At 39.5% G+C, this 16,283-nt stretch overlaps 1 protein-coding gene across 2 annotated transcripts; it reads left to right on the plus strand.

Annotated features, from left to right (window-relative positions):
* Positions 1-11,624: 11,624 nt before the first annotated feature.
* Positions 11,625-15,901, plus strand: LOC135160121 (uncharacterized). Of its 2 annotated transcripts, XM_064116316.1 has the most exons (3): positions 11,625-11,975; positions 13,004-13,626; positions 14,740-15,901. In XM_064116316.1, the coding sequence occupies exons 1-2, from the start codon at positions 11,894-11,896 to the stop codon at positions 13,621-13,623; spliced, it is 702 nt and encodes a 233-aa protein (XP_063972386.1). In that variant the 5' UTR covers positions 11,625-11,893; the 3' UTR covers positions 13,624-13,626; positions 14,740-15,901. The 2 variants fall into 2 exon arrangements, with proteins under 2 accessions (XP_063972386.1, XP_063972385.1); XM_064116315.1 differs by lacking the exon at positions 14,740-15,901 and having other exon boundaries at positions 13,004-13,822.
* Positions 15,902-16,283: the final 382 nt, after the last annotated feature.

Below are 16,283 nucleotides of genomic sequence, written 5' to 3' on the forward strand. Positions count from 1 at the left end.
TTCGGACGGTGATAAATAAATGCAAGAGAAAGGGAAGAATAGTTTTTGCTCTGTTGCGTCGTAATGTGATGGTTAGAGCGGGGTAGAGATTGCGTCGTCCACCCGTTCGATATCCCGATCGAAATTCCGCCGGAACTTCTAACAGTTCCAGGTCGGCTCATAATGACCCGAAATCTCTCATATTTTGTGAGATGACTCGGGGAGTTATTCCACTAAACTGGAGTTGTAGATTTCGAGAATCCACTCCGCCGTTCCCGAGATAGGTCTGGTTATCTGTTTGCCGGTTAATTCCCCCCTTGGTGTAATACCTTGGGTAGGCCCGTTGTCTCATCCATGAAGTGCGTTCGCGGTTCCGGCAAAATGACGGTGATCCTGTGACGGTTTAAAATGATTAGAGTATGCTGAATTATATGGGATTATGGGATTAGCAGCGTCCAGGATACTTTCTGGCGACATAATTGACGGGTGCAATTGTCCTCTCTTCGCGAATAGGATGGCGTTAATCAGCATTTGGGTGTCGAGCTCATATTCGCTCAGTTCCGCATCGAAAGCTGATATAAGGCTCGCCATTTTCCCATTAATCCCTATAGTATCGATTTGCTCGAGGATGTTTTCGATGGCTACGTAGACCGTCGCGTTCAAGGTCTTAATTTCTTTAGTCAGACCTTGAATAGTTTGGTGAATTGATTCGAATTCGGATCGAATGATGTGTGTTTGGTTCGTCAGAAGGGCTAGGGTTTCCCTAGTTGTGTTCTGTAGGGATTCTATGTATTGGTCGTAGTAGTCCGCGTCATCTTCGTCCATTGTCCCGAAAAGAATCTTACTTATTTTCGCGACAAATCCGAGGACCGCTCGTTTCGATCTCTCCGGTGTTTCTGCTAACAATTCTCTCATGTGTCGATGAGTACCGTCTAATATATCGAGGCGATTAATTACCTGGTCTAATTGGTCTTCAAAATTACAATTGCCTCGTATTGATATGACCTTAGCCGACAGGTGATTGATTATAAAAAAAAGAAATTATCAGGTCGTTTGTACTACGTCTGTACATGATTGCTCGAACTTTGAAACCGTTTGTTCGTCTTCCAATTATTTATTAATAATTAATTAAAAAATGGCCTATGTACTTGGCCGACACATATTAAAATTTATGTTTCCCTGGGTATGTGGGATTAATTGGCCCCAAAATTGTTTGTATTTTGTTAATTTGCCAATTCTAGCGTTTGTACTTGAAAAATTTCCAGTTAATTATTATAAATAAAACAACCAAGTTTAAACTCGTAAACTGGCATGTGAAGTACATATAGGTGTAACCAAGATGGCGGAATGGAGGGGGACTCTCCACAGCCAACCGTCGTCTTTTTAACATTATAACGTTATTAATTACCTTGCATCGCTTCATTATAAACCCTTCGATGCTGATTATGACAGTGATTCGAAGTGTCCAAAGTGCTCTCAATTCATTACATACATTAGTCATAACCTTCAAGAAATACATTTTGGAGTGATTCAGCTTAATTGACATATGACCAAGTGATTTAAAACCAAGTGATTCAACCAATGCTGATAAAAACTTATCGGAAAGGAAGATACCAGTGTACTACTATTCATTATGAGTGATTTACATTTGGATCCTACTGACACAAAAAAAACGAACATCACCAGCTACATCATCAACTTCTTCATTCCTCATCCGGCATTTCGGGCACATGCAGCTCCCGATAGTTCTTTTTAAACTTTTTGTTTGTAATTTCAATCGTTTTCTTGCTCATTTACTCATTTTCTTGCTTGCTTGGGAACTATGGAGCCTGCAAAAGTGAGCAGTTGTGTTGATGTGTCACTGACAGAAGGCAAGGATAGGTAAAATAATCTCTTGAATACCACTCGAGCTTCAAAATTATCGAGTATTTCCCGATAGATTCGTTGCAAACAAATGAAGGAGTCAAGTTTTTCAGGGTAAAAATAACGAGTGCGAAGCACGAGTGGTATTATAAGTGACAATCATGTTCTATCATTTTCGAATGTTTTTATTAACAAAATTTTGACAATAAATTAATTATTGTAATTTTTTTCCAGGTGTTTGCATGCATTATAAACAGAACTTCAACAGAAACCGAGTGTAAATAACCAAGTTCTCATTATTCCCAACGGCTTTTCCAATTAATGAGTTGTCTAAAGCCAGGTGGATATACAGTTTCTCATTAATAAAGTAAAATATGATCATGAATTCTTTGTGGAGGCTCTGAGAGAGTAAGGAGTAGACTCACTGCTGACGAGTGTCCCAGTAGTTGGGCCTGGAGGAGGGTAGATGACAATTTTTGCGGTGTGTTTGAAGCGATGATAAGGTTACCGATAGGCTATTTTCAATGAATCCTTAAATTGGAAAAGAATGATAAAATCTTTGTCATATCAACGTTCACTTATTCTGAGCTCTCTTATGTCCTGCATTCTCAGAAATAATTTTTATATAAATCGCACCGATGGGTGCGACTTCTTCCTCAGCTTTACAAGCACGCATAGAGGCTTTCACATCGTCGTATTCTTGCCAGTGTCCTGAGGCTCGACGACAAAAGGCTGTGAAATGGTCTGTATGTTCGACGATAATACCAACGAGCCTGAAAAAGTCATGAAGAGAAATCAGGAGTAGAGTGGTAAAATGAGTTAACGTGGTCCAACGATTCGTTTTTCCACAAGTCCATAATATTATTACTATTTGCAGATTACAATGAAAAATGCCATTAGTGTAAAAACAATAGTAATTTTCAAAAGGAATGTAGTCACATTGATTTTTTCTCCATTGATCTCCACTTGAATTTAAATGATTGATGTAAAATGTAGACATAAAAGTTTTCAAAATCGCCAGTGACAAAAAATAATGCGAGTTTTTAAGCAAAATCAATTTTTAGAGAATGTTCCAATTTTTTGAAGAAATGGCAGAATTTATATAGAGGTTTTTTTCTGTAGACAAAATTGTAGCTACAAATAAAGTTTCCCTGAAAATTTCACGATCTTCATCAGATTCACAGTTATTTATTGTAAATTCAAGCAAATCCAACGGGATGACGCCTCACCTGTACGTGGTATCTAATGTTAGTTGTGCTGGAATGACGTTTAGCCGGACACTTATCAGAGATGAATCGTAAGCAGTCCTTGACCCAAGTTCTATGTAAATGTGATTGTTCCCCTGTGAGGTTTCAGTGCAAGTAGCGTGTCCACATACACAAGTCTTATTGTAGATAACAGGGTGAAAGTCGAGTGCTTTTTGAAGAGCCTTCAGTCCGTGTCGACGAATAATTGCATGGTCAATCTGGATCGTTTCCTTATGTTCACTATCACCTTCACAAATTTTCAAATTGCACTCAGAAGTGTGGAAAGTACTTGGATGAAACTCGAACAATTTTGCCCACAAGTCCGTTGGATTGTCCGTAGCCACGTAAGAAGTCACGAATGCTAAATTTTCCATACTAGTCATTGATTTGGTACTTTCATAGAGAGGCTTTAGCAACCGGAAGCGCTCTTTGTACAAGTCTGCTGTGGCTCCTGTCTCACGAAATTTCAATATGAATGACAGAGTTTCATTTTCAGCTTGCTCCATGAAACTACGATAATGATAATCATCCAAAGCTGCTACCACTAGGATAGAAGCGAGTGAATCGAACGCACATGTTCTTCTCATGAAATACACCTTACCATCGATCTTAAAAGTCCCACAGTGCACCGCATTCCGCAATAAGTAATTCCGGCGCTTAGTTCTACTTTTCGAAGGTATTTTCTATGAACTATTTTCCTTATTTGCAGTGAGATCTACAACGGCTTCTGGACATGACATGAAGAATTTCGAATTGGAAGGTTTTTTTACACGTGAATATGTCGGATTCGCTTTGCGTCCGCGATCATTTGACTCCACCAGATCAGGAGATGGTGTTTCAGGTAGATAAAATGCGACAGCATTATTGTTAAATTCATGAGGTACATTGGAGGCTCCTTCAGTCTCGGTGATTCGACGAGACGATGTCATGTGTGTCCCAGGTGTCGGTTGCGTCGTGTTTTGATTCAGAATTTGATGACTTGAATCAACGAGGGTAGATGATGGAGTAGTGGGGATTTCTGGGTTTGAGGAAGTAATAAACGACTCCGAAAATACAGGAGGGGACTTTGGCAGACTGGACGAGGTGGATGTGTTGATGCTGTCGATGTCAACACGTGAATCAGAGTTCGATGCATTTCCTTCATTCCTTAATTCTTCTGTCGATAACTCAGGTCCTTGAATAGAATACTCTGTCTGTTCCAAATCTGGATATCTCAATCGAGTGTAACTGGTCCCTTTATTTCTCCAGTTCTCCTCAGCTCTTGAAACTGAATCGTTGTGACTTGTTTCATGGGTACCGACATTTGGAGCTCGTTCACTGGTCTCTTTCATCCTGGGTTCAGGGACTTTTTTAGCTTGTGCTCGAAAATCCAGGAGTTCTCCAGAGAAATCTCGACTCCCTCCAATCAGATGTCGAAGATGAATACGAAGAAAATTATCCACATCTTGAGGTAACGTATATTTTTTACACATATCCCGTTTGACTTCTCGGAATCCCCGTTCATTGTAGCTGCTTGTGGCATGTTCAGCATAATATGGGAGACAAACTGAAGTCCAAAGAGGGAATATTTTTGCATATTCCACCAGTTTGTCACCAAATGCCGGTAGACGATAGAAATTTGAAACTGAACCTTCAGAGACAGTTTCTACAGCTTCATTCTTCAAATTTTTGAAAAACATACCGATCTCTGGAAGCTCTTCACCGAGGTCAACATCTGGAGGCATTGGTTCGTCATCTGGAGGCTCGAGGATTTTTAAAAATTCATCGACGTCAATAGGGCGTTTTCGAATGAGGTCTTCGAGCTTCATTCGTGTTTCCGCAGTGTTCTGGAGTTTTTGTTGTGTTGATTTTAACTTTAACGTGGAATCATCGAATTCTTGAAATGACACAATACATGTGAACATGAAAACTCCAAGAAAATCTTGAAAATTTTGGCAATCCATCATGATAGCAATAAGTCGAATGTAAAAATCTCGAACTTGACGAACAGGATGATTATTTAAGCACTTCAATCGACACCAAACTTGAATGAAGTGAGACGTGTCCAGACGGATGAACGTTGATATCAAGCTTCTAGGCACCTGTTGACCCTTCAATGTGGCTTCGAAACATATTGCCATGTAATGCTTGATATGTAAATCATTCAACGCTCTACAAGAAGCTATCCTTAAAGCCTCCGAACCATCAATGACTAACTCGTTTGGTTTTTGATAATCGACAGTTCGCAGCCAGGTCCTCAACCAGAACTCAATTTTTTCGCTCTCTTGAGATTCCGACAGCATTTGGAAGACTGAGATGCTAGACTTGTTGAAGTGAATCATTATCGTGTACAAGAAAATATGGGCAGATTCCAACTTAAGTGGACGTTTCAATTTTCTTACCACACTGCCTGTAGAATCAATAGAGATCGTGGAGGTTTTACGGTGCATATAGTGGTACTGCTTGTAGGCACTCTTTTGCTCACTTGTCCCATAAAAAGTGATATACGGAGAGTATCCGGTATCAATGATCGACCCCATGAATTCTTTCTCATATTTCATTCTTTCAATGGTTTGGATCATGTCTTCATTTTTTACTCTACTGGTGCCTAATTCCTCAGCAATGGCTTCTTTTTTAGCGTGACGCAACACATCGAGAGATGGTTCGTTTGGACCACCTATATCTCCTCTCTTAAGATTTTCTCTAGCCAATTGTTTCCTAACATTGTTGGCACTGCCTTCTGCTACAGCAGCTTTTCCAAGCTGTTTCCTCCTGTTGCCATTCAGTGGACGTCTCACATTCTCGTGTGGCTCTCCAGTTGTATCGCGAGCTTTTACGCGAATGAGCAGCTCGTCTCTTGAAGATGACGGCTCTTTATCAACGTAGCCTCGGAATCGATTGTTGCATTTTTTACTACGACAAACTCCCTTGATCTTTATGAAGTGAAGTCGAGTATCAGACACGTTAACTTCTCCTCTTTTGAAGACGAATGCACAAGGAAGTCTCCACTGCTTCCAGAATGCAAGGCTCACTACGTTTGTCCAAACGTTGGGTCTCAAGGTATGGGTTGTTCGGTGATGATCATTCTCCAGTGGTTTGATTTCTTGCCATTCTTCTGGGCTTAGTACCAAATCAAAATCAGCTTCGTCATTATCCTCTTCTGAATCACTTTCTTTAACTATTGACTCTTCATTTTTTTCCTCATCGGTTTCTTCGGAAAGAGCCTCTTCCTGAAGAATATTCAACTGTTGGACATTCAGTCTCTTCCTAGCTTCTGTAAGAATCCCTCTCCTGTTCTCCTTAACACTCACTCGCCAATTGTGGGCAGACCACAAGCCATTTGCCTTTTTGGATAAGATTTTCCAAATTGGATCACTGTAAGGAGGTGGGTACTCGCCACTGAATTGGTCACCAGCCTCTACGAGCAGATCTATCGCTACGTCTCGGGAAACTTTACAAGCAGGCGGCATCCTGACCGAGGAATGAGTAAAAAACGGTCAAATTACATAAACACAGGTTTTTTCCTCGACTTCAGTTATAAACTATTATTTTCATTAATTTTACTTACTAGAAGTTGAATATTTTATCAGACATCAACAAAACGTCTCACATATCTTATTGGGTTCGATCTGCTATCAACGGCCATTTTTAAATAACAATCGACAGTTATCATTATTGGCCAGAGTGGTGTTTTATTGTTTTCATTGATTTTTCGCGGCAGTTTGAAAAAAAAATTGAATAATAGTGTTATCAATCATCATATGATAATTGACCTGTAAAAATGAGAAATTTACAAACATTTTCAAAAATTGAGCTTTTTTTTTGGAAATATTATGAGTAAAATGGATGGTATTTTATAATATTGTTTGTCGTATATTTTGACGTATCCCATGTTGAATTTTCGTAAAACGATTCACGGAATTGAATGAATCAACTTAGTAGTTAATTAACCGCCATTTTCCCCGTTAAAAAATTGAAGATGAAACGCGGAAAAAACAAAATTTTCTTTAATGGTATAATAATACGTATGTCAATCTGATAAAAATTTCAAATTTATGAAAGTGTTATGCCCCAAAATGCCATAACATTTCAGTTTCATAATCCGGAGAATACGAGGACACGAAAGTGGCACGTATTATTCGGAATGCAAAACATATGAAGAAAGGAAAATAAAAGGTAATGAATATATGTGGATCAATCCACGTATATTCAACTTATGTAGATAACTGGGGCGCAGCGTCAGCGCTTTACGCCTCGAGCTGGCCTCTAGCGCGTCACCGTGCGATGTAATACGAATCCACGAGACAATAAATACTCGGGGACTCGTATTCTCTGGGCTAGTTATCCGAATACCATTCATAAGGAGCTACTTCTTCTGTACTTATACTCGCCTGATACTCTGTGTCTCAGAGCGAGTCTTTAATTGTTAATAAATTTGTGAAATAATCAATAAAGACGGTTAATCAATTGAAGATATCTGCTCCTATCCTCTACCCGCGAGTGTGAACCCCGAAACCCGAACCCAACCGCTCGGGTCCATTACAAAAGTTAGTTTTCAGTTATCAAGAGAATGATTTTTTAATTAAAATTGACGCATTCACCTTTCTTTTCGAGGCAAAATCAAATCACCATTTAACAACACATTGTAATACAAGAAAACTGCATTATAACATGTGTGGAATGAGAAATCCATGACATATATTGTGAATATAATAGATATACATGGTAGTAACAATTTATTATTAATGTAAGTGAATTTCTACCAATTCTGATTGACAATTATTTGGAAAAAATATCCATCATGAACGAAAATTGGGTTTTTATACGAATTTTTGCGCGAATATGATTTCAAATGTCCTCAGCTGGATACAAGCATTCAGTGGAAGGTTCCAGATCCAAATATATCTAAAAAAGAAACAATTATTGTTTTTCCATCCCGCATAATATCGTGGAAAGATTGTTCAATTAACTGTTACGTTTATGAGTACCTCCACAAATGAAGCGTTGTGTTCTGTTAGAGAAAAAAACCCTTTGACGTGCGTAGTTACAAAAAACAGCAAGTCCACACGTACGAAAATTTTTAATGGACCCTAAAGATACCCTAAAGAAAGGGGTTTAGCATGATTTTTTGTTATTGTTTGATGTGAAAATTGGGCGAAAAATATGAGATCCACATTTTTTTATTGTGGAAAATAATTCAATAGAAGTCCTATGAAACGTCTATAGAAATTCCTCTAGAATTCTTTAGGGTTTTCTGTTAGAAAATTTCGTACGTGCATAAACCTTTTCCCGCATAAACTGGGCGTGTATCTCCAAGATGTGGCACACAGCCGCAACGGATGTAAGATGTTCTTCCGTTTATACCTAAAGAAAAAAAGGAAATTAGAAAACCTTGAAGAATTCTATAGCAATTTCTATAAAATTTTTATTGAATTTTCTATTCATTTATTGTCGTTCAATAAGAAATATTATATAGAAAAAGTCAATAGGATTTCATTTTTCCATAGAATTTTTGGGGGTCTAATTTTCTAAGTTTTCTCCGTTCTTTTTTATTTTCTTCTCTTCACAGAATTGAACGAAAAAACTTGAAAATTAGAGCTGAAAAAAAAATCTATAGAAAATGACATTCTATAGACTTTTCCTATATAATATTTCTTATAGAATATGTTAATAGAAACGGGAATAAATGAATAGAAAATTCAATAGAAGTTCCTGTTCTACCTGTTGTCCACGAATTAAAATAAAAAAAGAAAATTACCAGTAGGTGACGAACCAATTTTGATAATAATATAAATCTATGCCTAACAATCCTAAATTTAGTGAATTATCCGAAGAAAAATTATAAAATTTTGAAGTTTTGAACTAAAATGTCACAAATACTCGAGTATTTTAATAATTGTCCATAATCATTTAAATCAACTAGAAACTACAGCAGTTCAATATTCAATATTCACCTCTCCAGAGCTTCCACAAGGACTTTAAGATCATTTGCCAATTCTTCCAATTCACCTCTTCAGAGCGTCCACAAAGAATTCATGATCATATTTTACTTTATTAATGAGAAACTGTAAATCCACCTGGCTTTAGACAACTCATGAATTGGAAAAGCCGTTGGGAATAATGAGAACTTGGTTATTTACACTCGGTTTCTGTTGAAGTTCTGTTTATAATGCATGCAAACACCTGGAAAAAAATTACAATAATTAATTTATTATCAAAATTTTGTTAATAAAAACATTCGAAAATGATAGAACATGATTGTCACTTATAATACCACTCGTGCTTCGCACTCGTTATTTTTACCCTGAAAAACTTGACTCCTTCATTTGTTTGCAACGAATCTATCGGGAAATACTCGATAATTTTGAAGCTCGAGTGGTATTCAAGAGATTATTTTACCTATCCTTGCCTTCTGTCAGTGACACATCAACACAATTGCTCACTTTTGCAGGCTCCATAGTTCCCAAGCAAATCAAGAAAATGAGTAAATGAGCAAGAAAACGATTGAAATTACAAACAAAAAGTTTAAAAAGAACTATCGGGAGCTGCATGTGCCCGAAATGCCGGATGAGGAATGAAGAAGTTGATGATGTAGCTGGTGATGTTCGTTTTTTTTTGTGTCAGTAGGATCCAAATGTAAATCACTCATAATGAATAGTAGTACACTGGTATCTTCCTTTCCGATAAGTTTTTATCAGCATTGGTTGAATCACTTGGTTTTAAATCACTTGGTCATATGTCAATTAAGCTGAATCACTCCAAAATGTATTTCTTGAAGGTTATGACTAATGTATGTAATGAATTGAGAGCACTTTGGACACTTCGAATCACTGTCATAATCAGCATCGAAGGGTTTATAATGAAGCGATGCAAGGTAATTAATAACGTTATAATGTTAAAAAGACGACGGTTGGCTGTGGAGAGTCCCCCTCCATTCCGCCATCTTGGTTACACCTATATGTACTTCACATGCCAGTTTACGAGTTTAAACTTGGTTGTTTTATTTATAATAATTAACTGGAAATTTTTCAAGTACAAACGCTAGAATTGGCAAATTAACAAAATACAAACAATTTTGGGGCCAATTAATCCCACATACCCAGGGAAACATAAATTTTAATATGTGTCGGCCAAGTACATAGGCCATTTTTTAATTAATTATTAATAAATAATTGGAAGACGAACAAACGGTTTTAAAGTTCGAACAATCATGTACAGACGTAGTACAAACGACCTGATAATTTCTTTTTTTTATAATCAATCACCTGTCGGCTAAGGTCATATCAATTTGCCTCGTAGTTGGGTACAGATCCCTTTCATTCCCAACCAGTGTCGTTTGAGGATTTGTTTTTTTTTCTAGGAATTTTGTCACATCGATATGTGTAATCATATTCCACACCGTGTGATAGATTCGCAGATTCGCATATTTAGTTGTTAGGATTCCGTTTCCTCCCTCTAATCGTGTGATTTCCACGCCTGGAGTTTCCGGGCTCCCTGCGAGCCTGAAACATCCAAGTATACACGGCTATTTTGTTGTTTTACGTTTCGTCCTTCACTCCCCTTCTTATTCCTGGCTGATTGTACTTCACAGTTCATCAGTCAGAAATAAGAATATTTTTCGGGCGAAATGTAATATGAGTATCCCGATTTTTGCCATTTATCAACCTATTTTACCGCTCAAGTTGAAATGACTAATAACTCTAAAAATTTGAGCAGACGGTTGAAAATGTGAAGACATTAAAATATATTCCTGACAGGGGTAGAGATCATGCGGGATCCTCTATTCAATTTCCTGGTAACATATTTATATAACATATTACAACTAATGGGGCTGTGATCAGTTCGAAATAATTATTTCATTATCCCAAAAAAAAAAACTATATTTTATTATTCTCAATCCAATGAAGTTTCGCCTTTCCGAAGTGATGAGTTATTTTTTTTTGAAGATAAATTTTAATTTTTTAAAAATTTTAACAAGTTCAGCTGACCAAATTTGCAGGTGCGAACTATTGATCCATTAAAAACACCCTGAGAGCGATAAATAATACTCTCAAAGTCTTAAAAAAAATGAGTCTCAAATATCTCCGCAATCACCAAAGTGAATTAGTATTCGGTCGTTCCTATCTCTTATCCAAAAAAATTTTTTTTTCTAACATCCCACGCACATATTCACCCCATCTTTTTATTCCCTTTTATTTCCAGAATTACATATCCCAGTAAAATACGCAGTATTTCTCATGCATCAGTGTATAAGCTCTACCCCAAAACCCGTAAAATTTCTCTCAGCACCCGATAATTATCCGGGATTCGTGTTATCATTTCTGGGCCCAATTCTCACTCATCTTCTCGCTACCCTCATTATGTTCAAATTTATATGGAGAATAATGACGAAAAACAAACGCATTATGGTACTTAGATGGCCATAAATTATCCATTCGTCATTTGCTAATCATCTCCATTGGAAATTAAAGAAAAAAAAAAATAATAATGATTCACAATTCTTCAATACATTAATCTTACGAATTAATGTAAATTTACAATGAACGAGGGGTGTCTCGAGGGAATTATAAAATTTAAATAATCGTCGTTGGTGCGCCAGCGGGATTGATTTGTGATTTTTTCTCGGTATCGATATCGGTCGCCGACCGACGTCTTTCTTGGTGCCCGTAGAGTATGCTCTTCCGGCGGGGGGGTGTCTGGTTACCGGGTCGCAATTGCGGGGCGTGTGTGTCACCAGTCGCTTGGTGACACTTGATGAATAGTGAAGTTTTTTGGTCGCAGTGGTGTTAATATTTTTTTGTGAGGATTTATTCAATTTGTGGAGGATGTCTCGTCGTGGGATGCAGTGCAGGATGTCCCGCTCTTCTCCTGGGGATGAGCTTATTCCCACCGGCGGTGTCTCCATCGGTAAGTCATTCTATTATTTTCCTTTTTTTTTTTGTATTAAATATATATAATTTGTAAAAAAAATGTGAAAATTTTCCGGTAAATTGGCTCGCCTATTTATGGCATAATAATTTAAATATCTTGGTTTGGCTATACACAAGCCTGGAATCACTCTCCTCGCAATTTAAATTCATGATTATTTTTTTGTAAGTTATTCGGAGGTGATATTAATTTTTTTTTTGACATTAGTTGAGAGCAGTGTTTTTTTTGTTTACGCTATCAACTTTGTGACCTTTCGATCTCCTTTTCGTCTAATTATTAATTATTAGGACGGGTCAAATATGAGATAAAGAGGGGCAGGGGTTGTTAACATTAAATGTATTTATTCCAATTAATGATTATGGGAATTATAATATTGTGGTTAAAAGGGGTGGCTCTAATTTATGAGAGGAAAAAAAATGGGGGAATTGAGGGATCCACTAATAATAAGACTGCAACGCGTGCCGAACAGGAGACTGCGGGGGGGGGCGCTACGTCATCCGCTTCTTTCTCCAAGTGGGAGCGAGGCGAGTAGGGGACCGCGGGAAGGAGGGGGACGGCGTACGGCATCCCATCCTTCAGTGGTGCTTCTTTGCGATGGTTCTCGCGCTGTCCGAGCGCGGCGAGTAGGGGATTGGGGGAGGGGGAAGGATTTATGGGAAGGGGTTCTCTGTCGTTTAGTTTGGAAAGATTATTATTATTTTTTTTTGTTAGAGACATTCTGTTGAAGTTCTGAAAACAGAAAAGCGATGAGTTTTCACCATTTTTCTGTTTTTATATTTTTTTTGTTGGAGAATGCGTCGTTTGCTCATAATTTTTTTTTTTGTCACTCGAAACTTTCCCAAATTTCTCGAATAAATCCCAAATATTTAGATACTAGAATTCGGCGATGTGGATTTTATTGAGCGGAACCGCCGATAATTTAAATAAGTTAAAGTGAATCGATTATGTTTCGCTTTTATTATATTTTTTTTTCTTTCTTATTTATTTATTTTTTTTGTTTCCCTCAGGGATTCGCTCCGAATCGGGGAATGGAGCGGGTCGACAGACAGCTCGACGATCCCGTGTTTCGGTTTGTGCGGGTCGTCAGACGGCTGGTCGGTACCGTCGCTTCACGCCCGGGGACTGGAAAGGCAGGTTATCCATTTCCCCTGATGTCGCCCTTTGGTATCGGCGTAAGTTGGGGCTATCGGAGTCCTTTACCAGCGCCTTGGTAGTGGGACCGGCGCGACGCATTTTGGAAGGATCGGGTGAGTCCCCTTTTCGTTATGTGGACATCCCGACTGCCCATTGTCCTTTCGCGGAGCATCAGGCCTGGACGTTTTTCGACCGCGTCGGGCTCGTGAACCCGCGGGCTGCTGGCCGTTCTGCTGGGCATCGTCCAGCTGCTGAGCGTGAGGTTCGGGTCATCGGTGATGACCACTCCCAGGATGGTGGCCATCCTGAACGACCTTTGCCCGTGATCCCTGGACCGTCTTCCTTCGGCTGGGGTGGTTCTCGCCCAGGTGCTGGGCATCCTCGAGGTTCCGGCCGTCGACGAGGATCCGGACGTCGTCGAGGATCCGGACGTCGTCTCCCAGAATGCCGACAGTCGTCGGTGATTCCTTCTGGTTCAGCTGTTGCTCCATAGCTGGTAAGCTGATCCCCTTTTTTTGGTTATCATTATTCTCTATGCTGTGTGGGGTGTTTCTAATCTCTTTCTCGGAATCTTTCCTTTTCTTCTCCCTTTTTTGTTCTTCGTTGACACGTGATCATTCAGTCGTTATCCGTCTGTCACGTCATTCGATTGTGGTTTGTTTATTGTTGTATAATGGTGTTATCCGCTGGCGATCCGATTGTGAGGGTGTTGGAGAAGCTCATTGAGACAGTTCCCTTCGTCTGGTCCCTGATTCGTGGTGGTTTACGGTTTTATGATCTCCCCGGGTTGTTGTTAGAGCCTCTTCCCTCTTGGGTTCCACGGGAAATTTTTGAATATCGTATGGCTCTTACTCTTCCCGCCGTTCGGTCTGGCCAATATTTTGGGTTGGGGTTGATCGATCTTCTCGATAGCCAGCGGTATTCCTGTGAGATGACGGGTCATCCTTTCTGGGTTCCGGGTTTCGAGGTTGGGGATTTTGACGTTGTTCTCCCGGTATCTTTGGTGAGTTTTTTTTCTCTTTTTTTTTATGTTTAATATATACTCTCTTTTGTTGTTCAGGAGTCTTTTCCCTGGGAAACCTTTCAAGAGGTTACTGACCTCTGGCTTACCCTGACCGTGGAGGGTTATTATCGTGTCCCTCTGTTCTCCCATTCTGCCCCGTGGCTTTTGTTTAATCTCCTCTACGATGCTTGTTGGGATCGTGTGGAGAGTATCCTCAGGATGGGTTTTATTCGTGAGGCTCGGCGGCAGGATAATCTGCGCCTATGGTTGTCGGGTGATTTTTGTCTCCCCCGTCTCTTTATTGAGGGTCCCTGTCCGGTGGTGAGTTATCCTCCTTTTTTTTCTTGGCTGATTGCTAAATTTGTGGCATTTTTTCTTAGGCTCCTCGTATGTATCAATACGGGGATGATCCTCTGGAATATCTTCGATATTTGTCCGGGGATCCTACTCTCGGGGAGGAGATTATCGATGAGTACGACTGGTTTGCCTTCTTTGAGTATGTTCGTGAGGATGCTTTTGTATGTGTTTTTTTTTCTTTTTCTATTTGTTTCTCCTGATCGTGATCCTTGTTTTTGCCAATATTTTTATACTTTGTTTTCTTTTCAGGATCGTATTCGCGGTGTCTAAGGCTGAGGGAATCCTCCCGGTTCTTTTGGTGCGGCCATCGCAGTGACCTTCCCTGGTTTGCTCCAGGATTTATATTTTTTTCTAGCTTTTTTTTATTAAAATATTTTAATATATCTTTTTTTTGAAAATTTCATTGTTGTTTTTTTTTCTTTCCCCATCCAGCTCGCCTCCAGTTCGGTTTCCGGAGTCAACTGCTGCCAATTTGGTGATCCCTCTTCTTTATTTATGGTGAGTTATTATTTTATTTTATATCTTTTTTTTTTTATTTGTTCAGAAATTTTCTTTCGGGTGATATTTCGTCGTTTCGTTTTTTTTTTTTAATTTCGGTTTTCGGGGCGATTTTCGGTTTCCCTGAGTCGCGCTTTCTTTAGTTTGTCGCGGTGCACGATTTTCGGTCTCCTTTCCATTTGGATATTCACGTTGTTGTGATCCAAAATGTCTAGAATACGGAATGGTCCTTTCCAATCATCGTCCCTTTTTCCCGTTCTGGGCTCTTTTAGGAGCCAAACATATTCTCCTACTTGAAGCGGTATTTCCCTCACTTTTCGGTCATAATATTTTTTTGATCTTTGTTTCGATTCTATGAGGTTTATCCGGGCTTGTTCGCGTACTCTTTTTAGTCCTTCGGTTAGTTCTTGGAATAATACGCGATAGGGCTTGCCTCCGATTCCCTCGATCGATCTTGCTGAGGGTACGCGTGGTTTTACTCCGAAAACTAGCTCGTGAGGGGTGAATCCCGTGCTTTCGTGTACGCTCGTATTATATGCAAACATCGCCATATCTATCCATTTGTCCCAGTCTCCGCTATCTCCGATTTGGGTTTTCAGAAATTCGGTTAGGACATGGTGACTGCGTTCGAGGGATCCGTTTGATTGGGGGTGGTACGCGGTAGTCAGACAGTGGCGAATTCTAAATAGTTTACAAAATTCCGCGGTGATTTGACTCGTAAAATTTGTGCCTCTGTCCGACAAGAGTGCCTGTGGCGCGCCGAATGTACATATTAATCTGCGTGCGAGAGCCCGTGCTACGTCTTCCGCTCGTTCCGTTCTCAATGGCACGGCTAAGGCGTATTTCGTTAGACAATCCTGCATTGTCAATAGGTATGCATGTCCCCTGTGGCTCCTGCCGGAGGGCTCATAGATGTCCATAGACACCTTCTCGAACGCGTCGATTGGTGTATCAGTAATGATCATGGGGTGGCGAGCCTTCTCCCTCGTTAGCTTCTTGCGTGGGCAGGTTTGGCAGAGGTTCACGTATTCTCGGACCGTTTGGGACATGTTCTTCCAATAGTATTGGAGTTTCACTCCGTATAGGGTTTTGGTGATACCTTTATGTCCTCCTATCGTTGATGTATGTTTTTCTTCAACGATGGAAATGCGATCTTCCGTAGTCGGCACTTCGAGTAATCTTGCGCATAATATTACTTGTATGTTGGTTCCGCGTAATTTTTCCTTCAAGGTCGTTCTGATTGTTCTCCGTGATCGTCCCGGTAGACAATCATAGTCGTGTGCCATTCTTATTAT

The sequence above is a fragment of the Diachasmimorpha longicaudata genome, chromosome 3, assembly GCF_034640455.1.
Source record: "Diachasmimorpha longicaudata isolate KC_UGA_2023 chromosome 3, iyDiaLong2, whole genome shotgun sequence".
Classification (NCBI taxonomy): Eukaryota; Metazoa; Arthropoda; class Insecta; order Hymenoptera; family Braconidae; genus Diachasmimorpha; species Diachasmimorpha longicaudata.

Coding starts and splice junctions, on each gene's coding strand:
- LOC135160121 (XM_064116316.1), top strand. CDS start 11,894: ATGTCTCGTCGTGGGATGCAGTGCAGGATGTCCCGCTCTTCTCCTGGG. Junction 11,976..13,003: donor CACCGGCGGTGTCTCCATCG/GTAAGTCATTCT, acceptor TGTTTCCCTCAG/GGATTCGCTCCGAATCGGGG.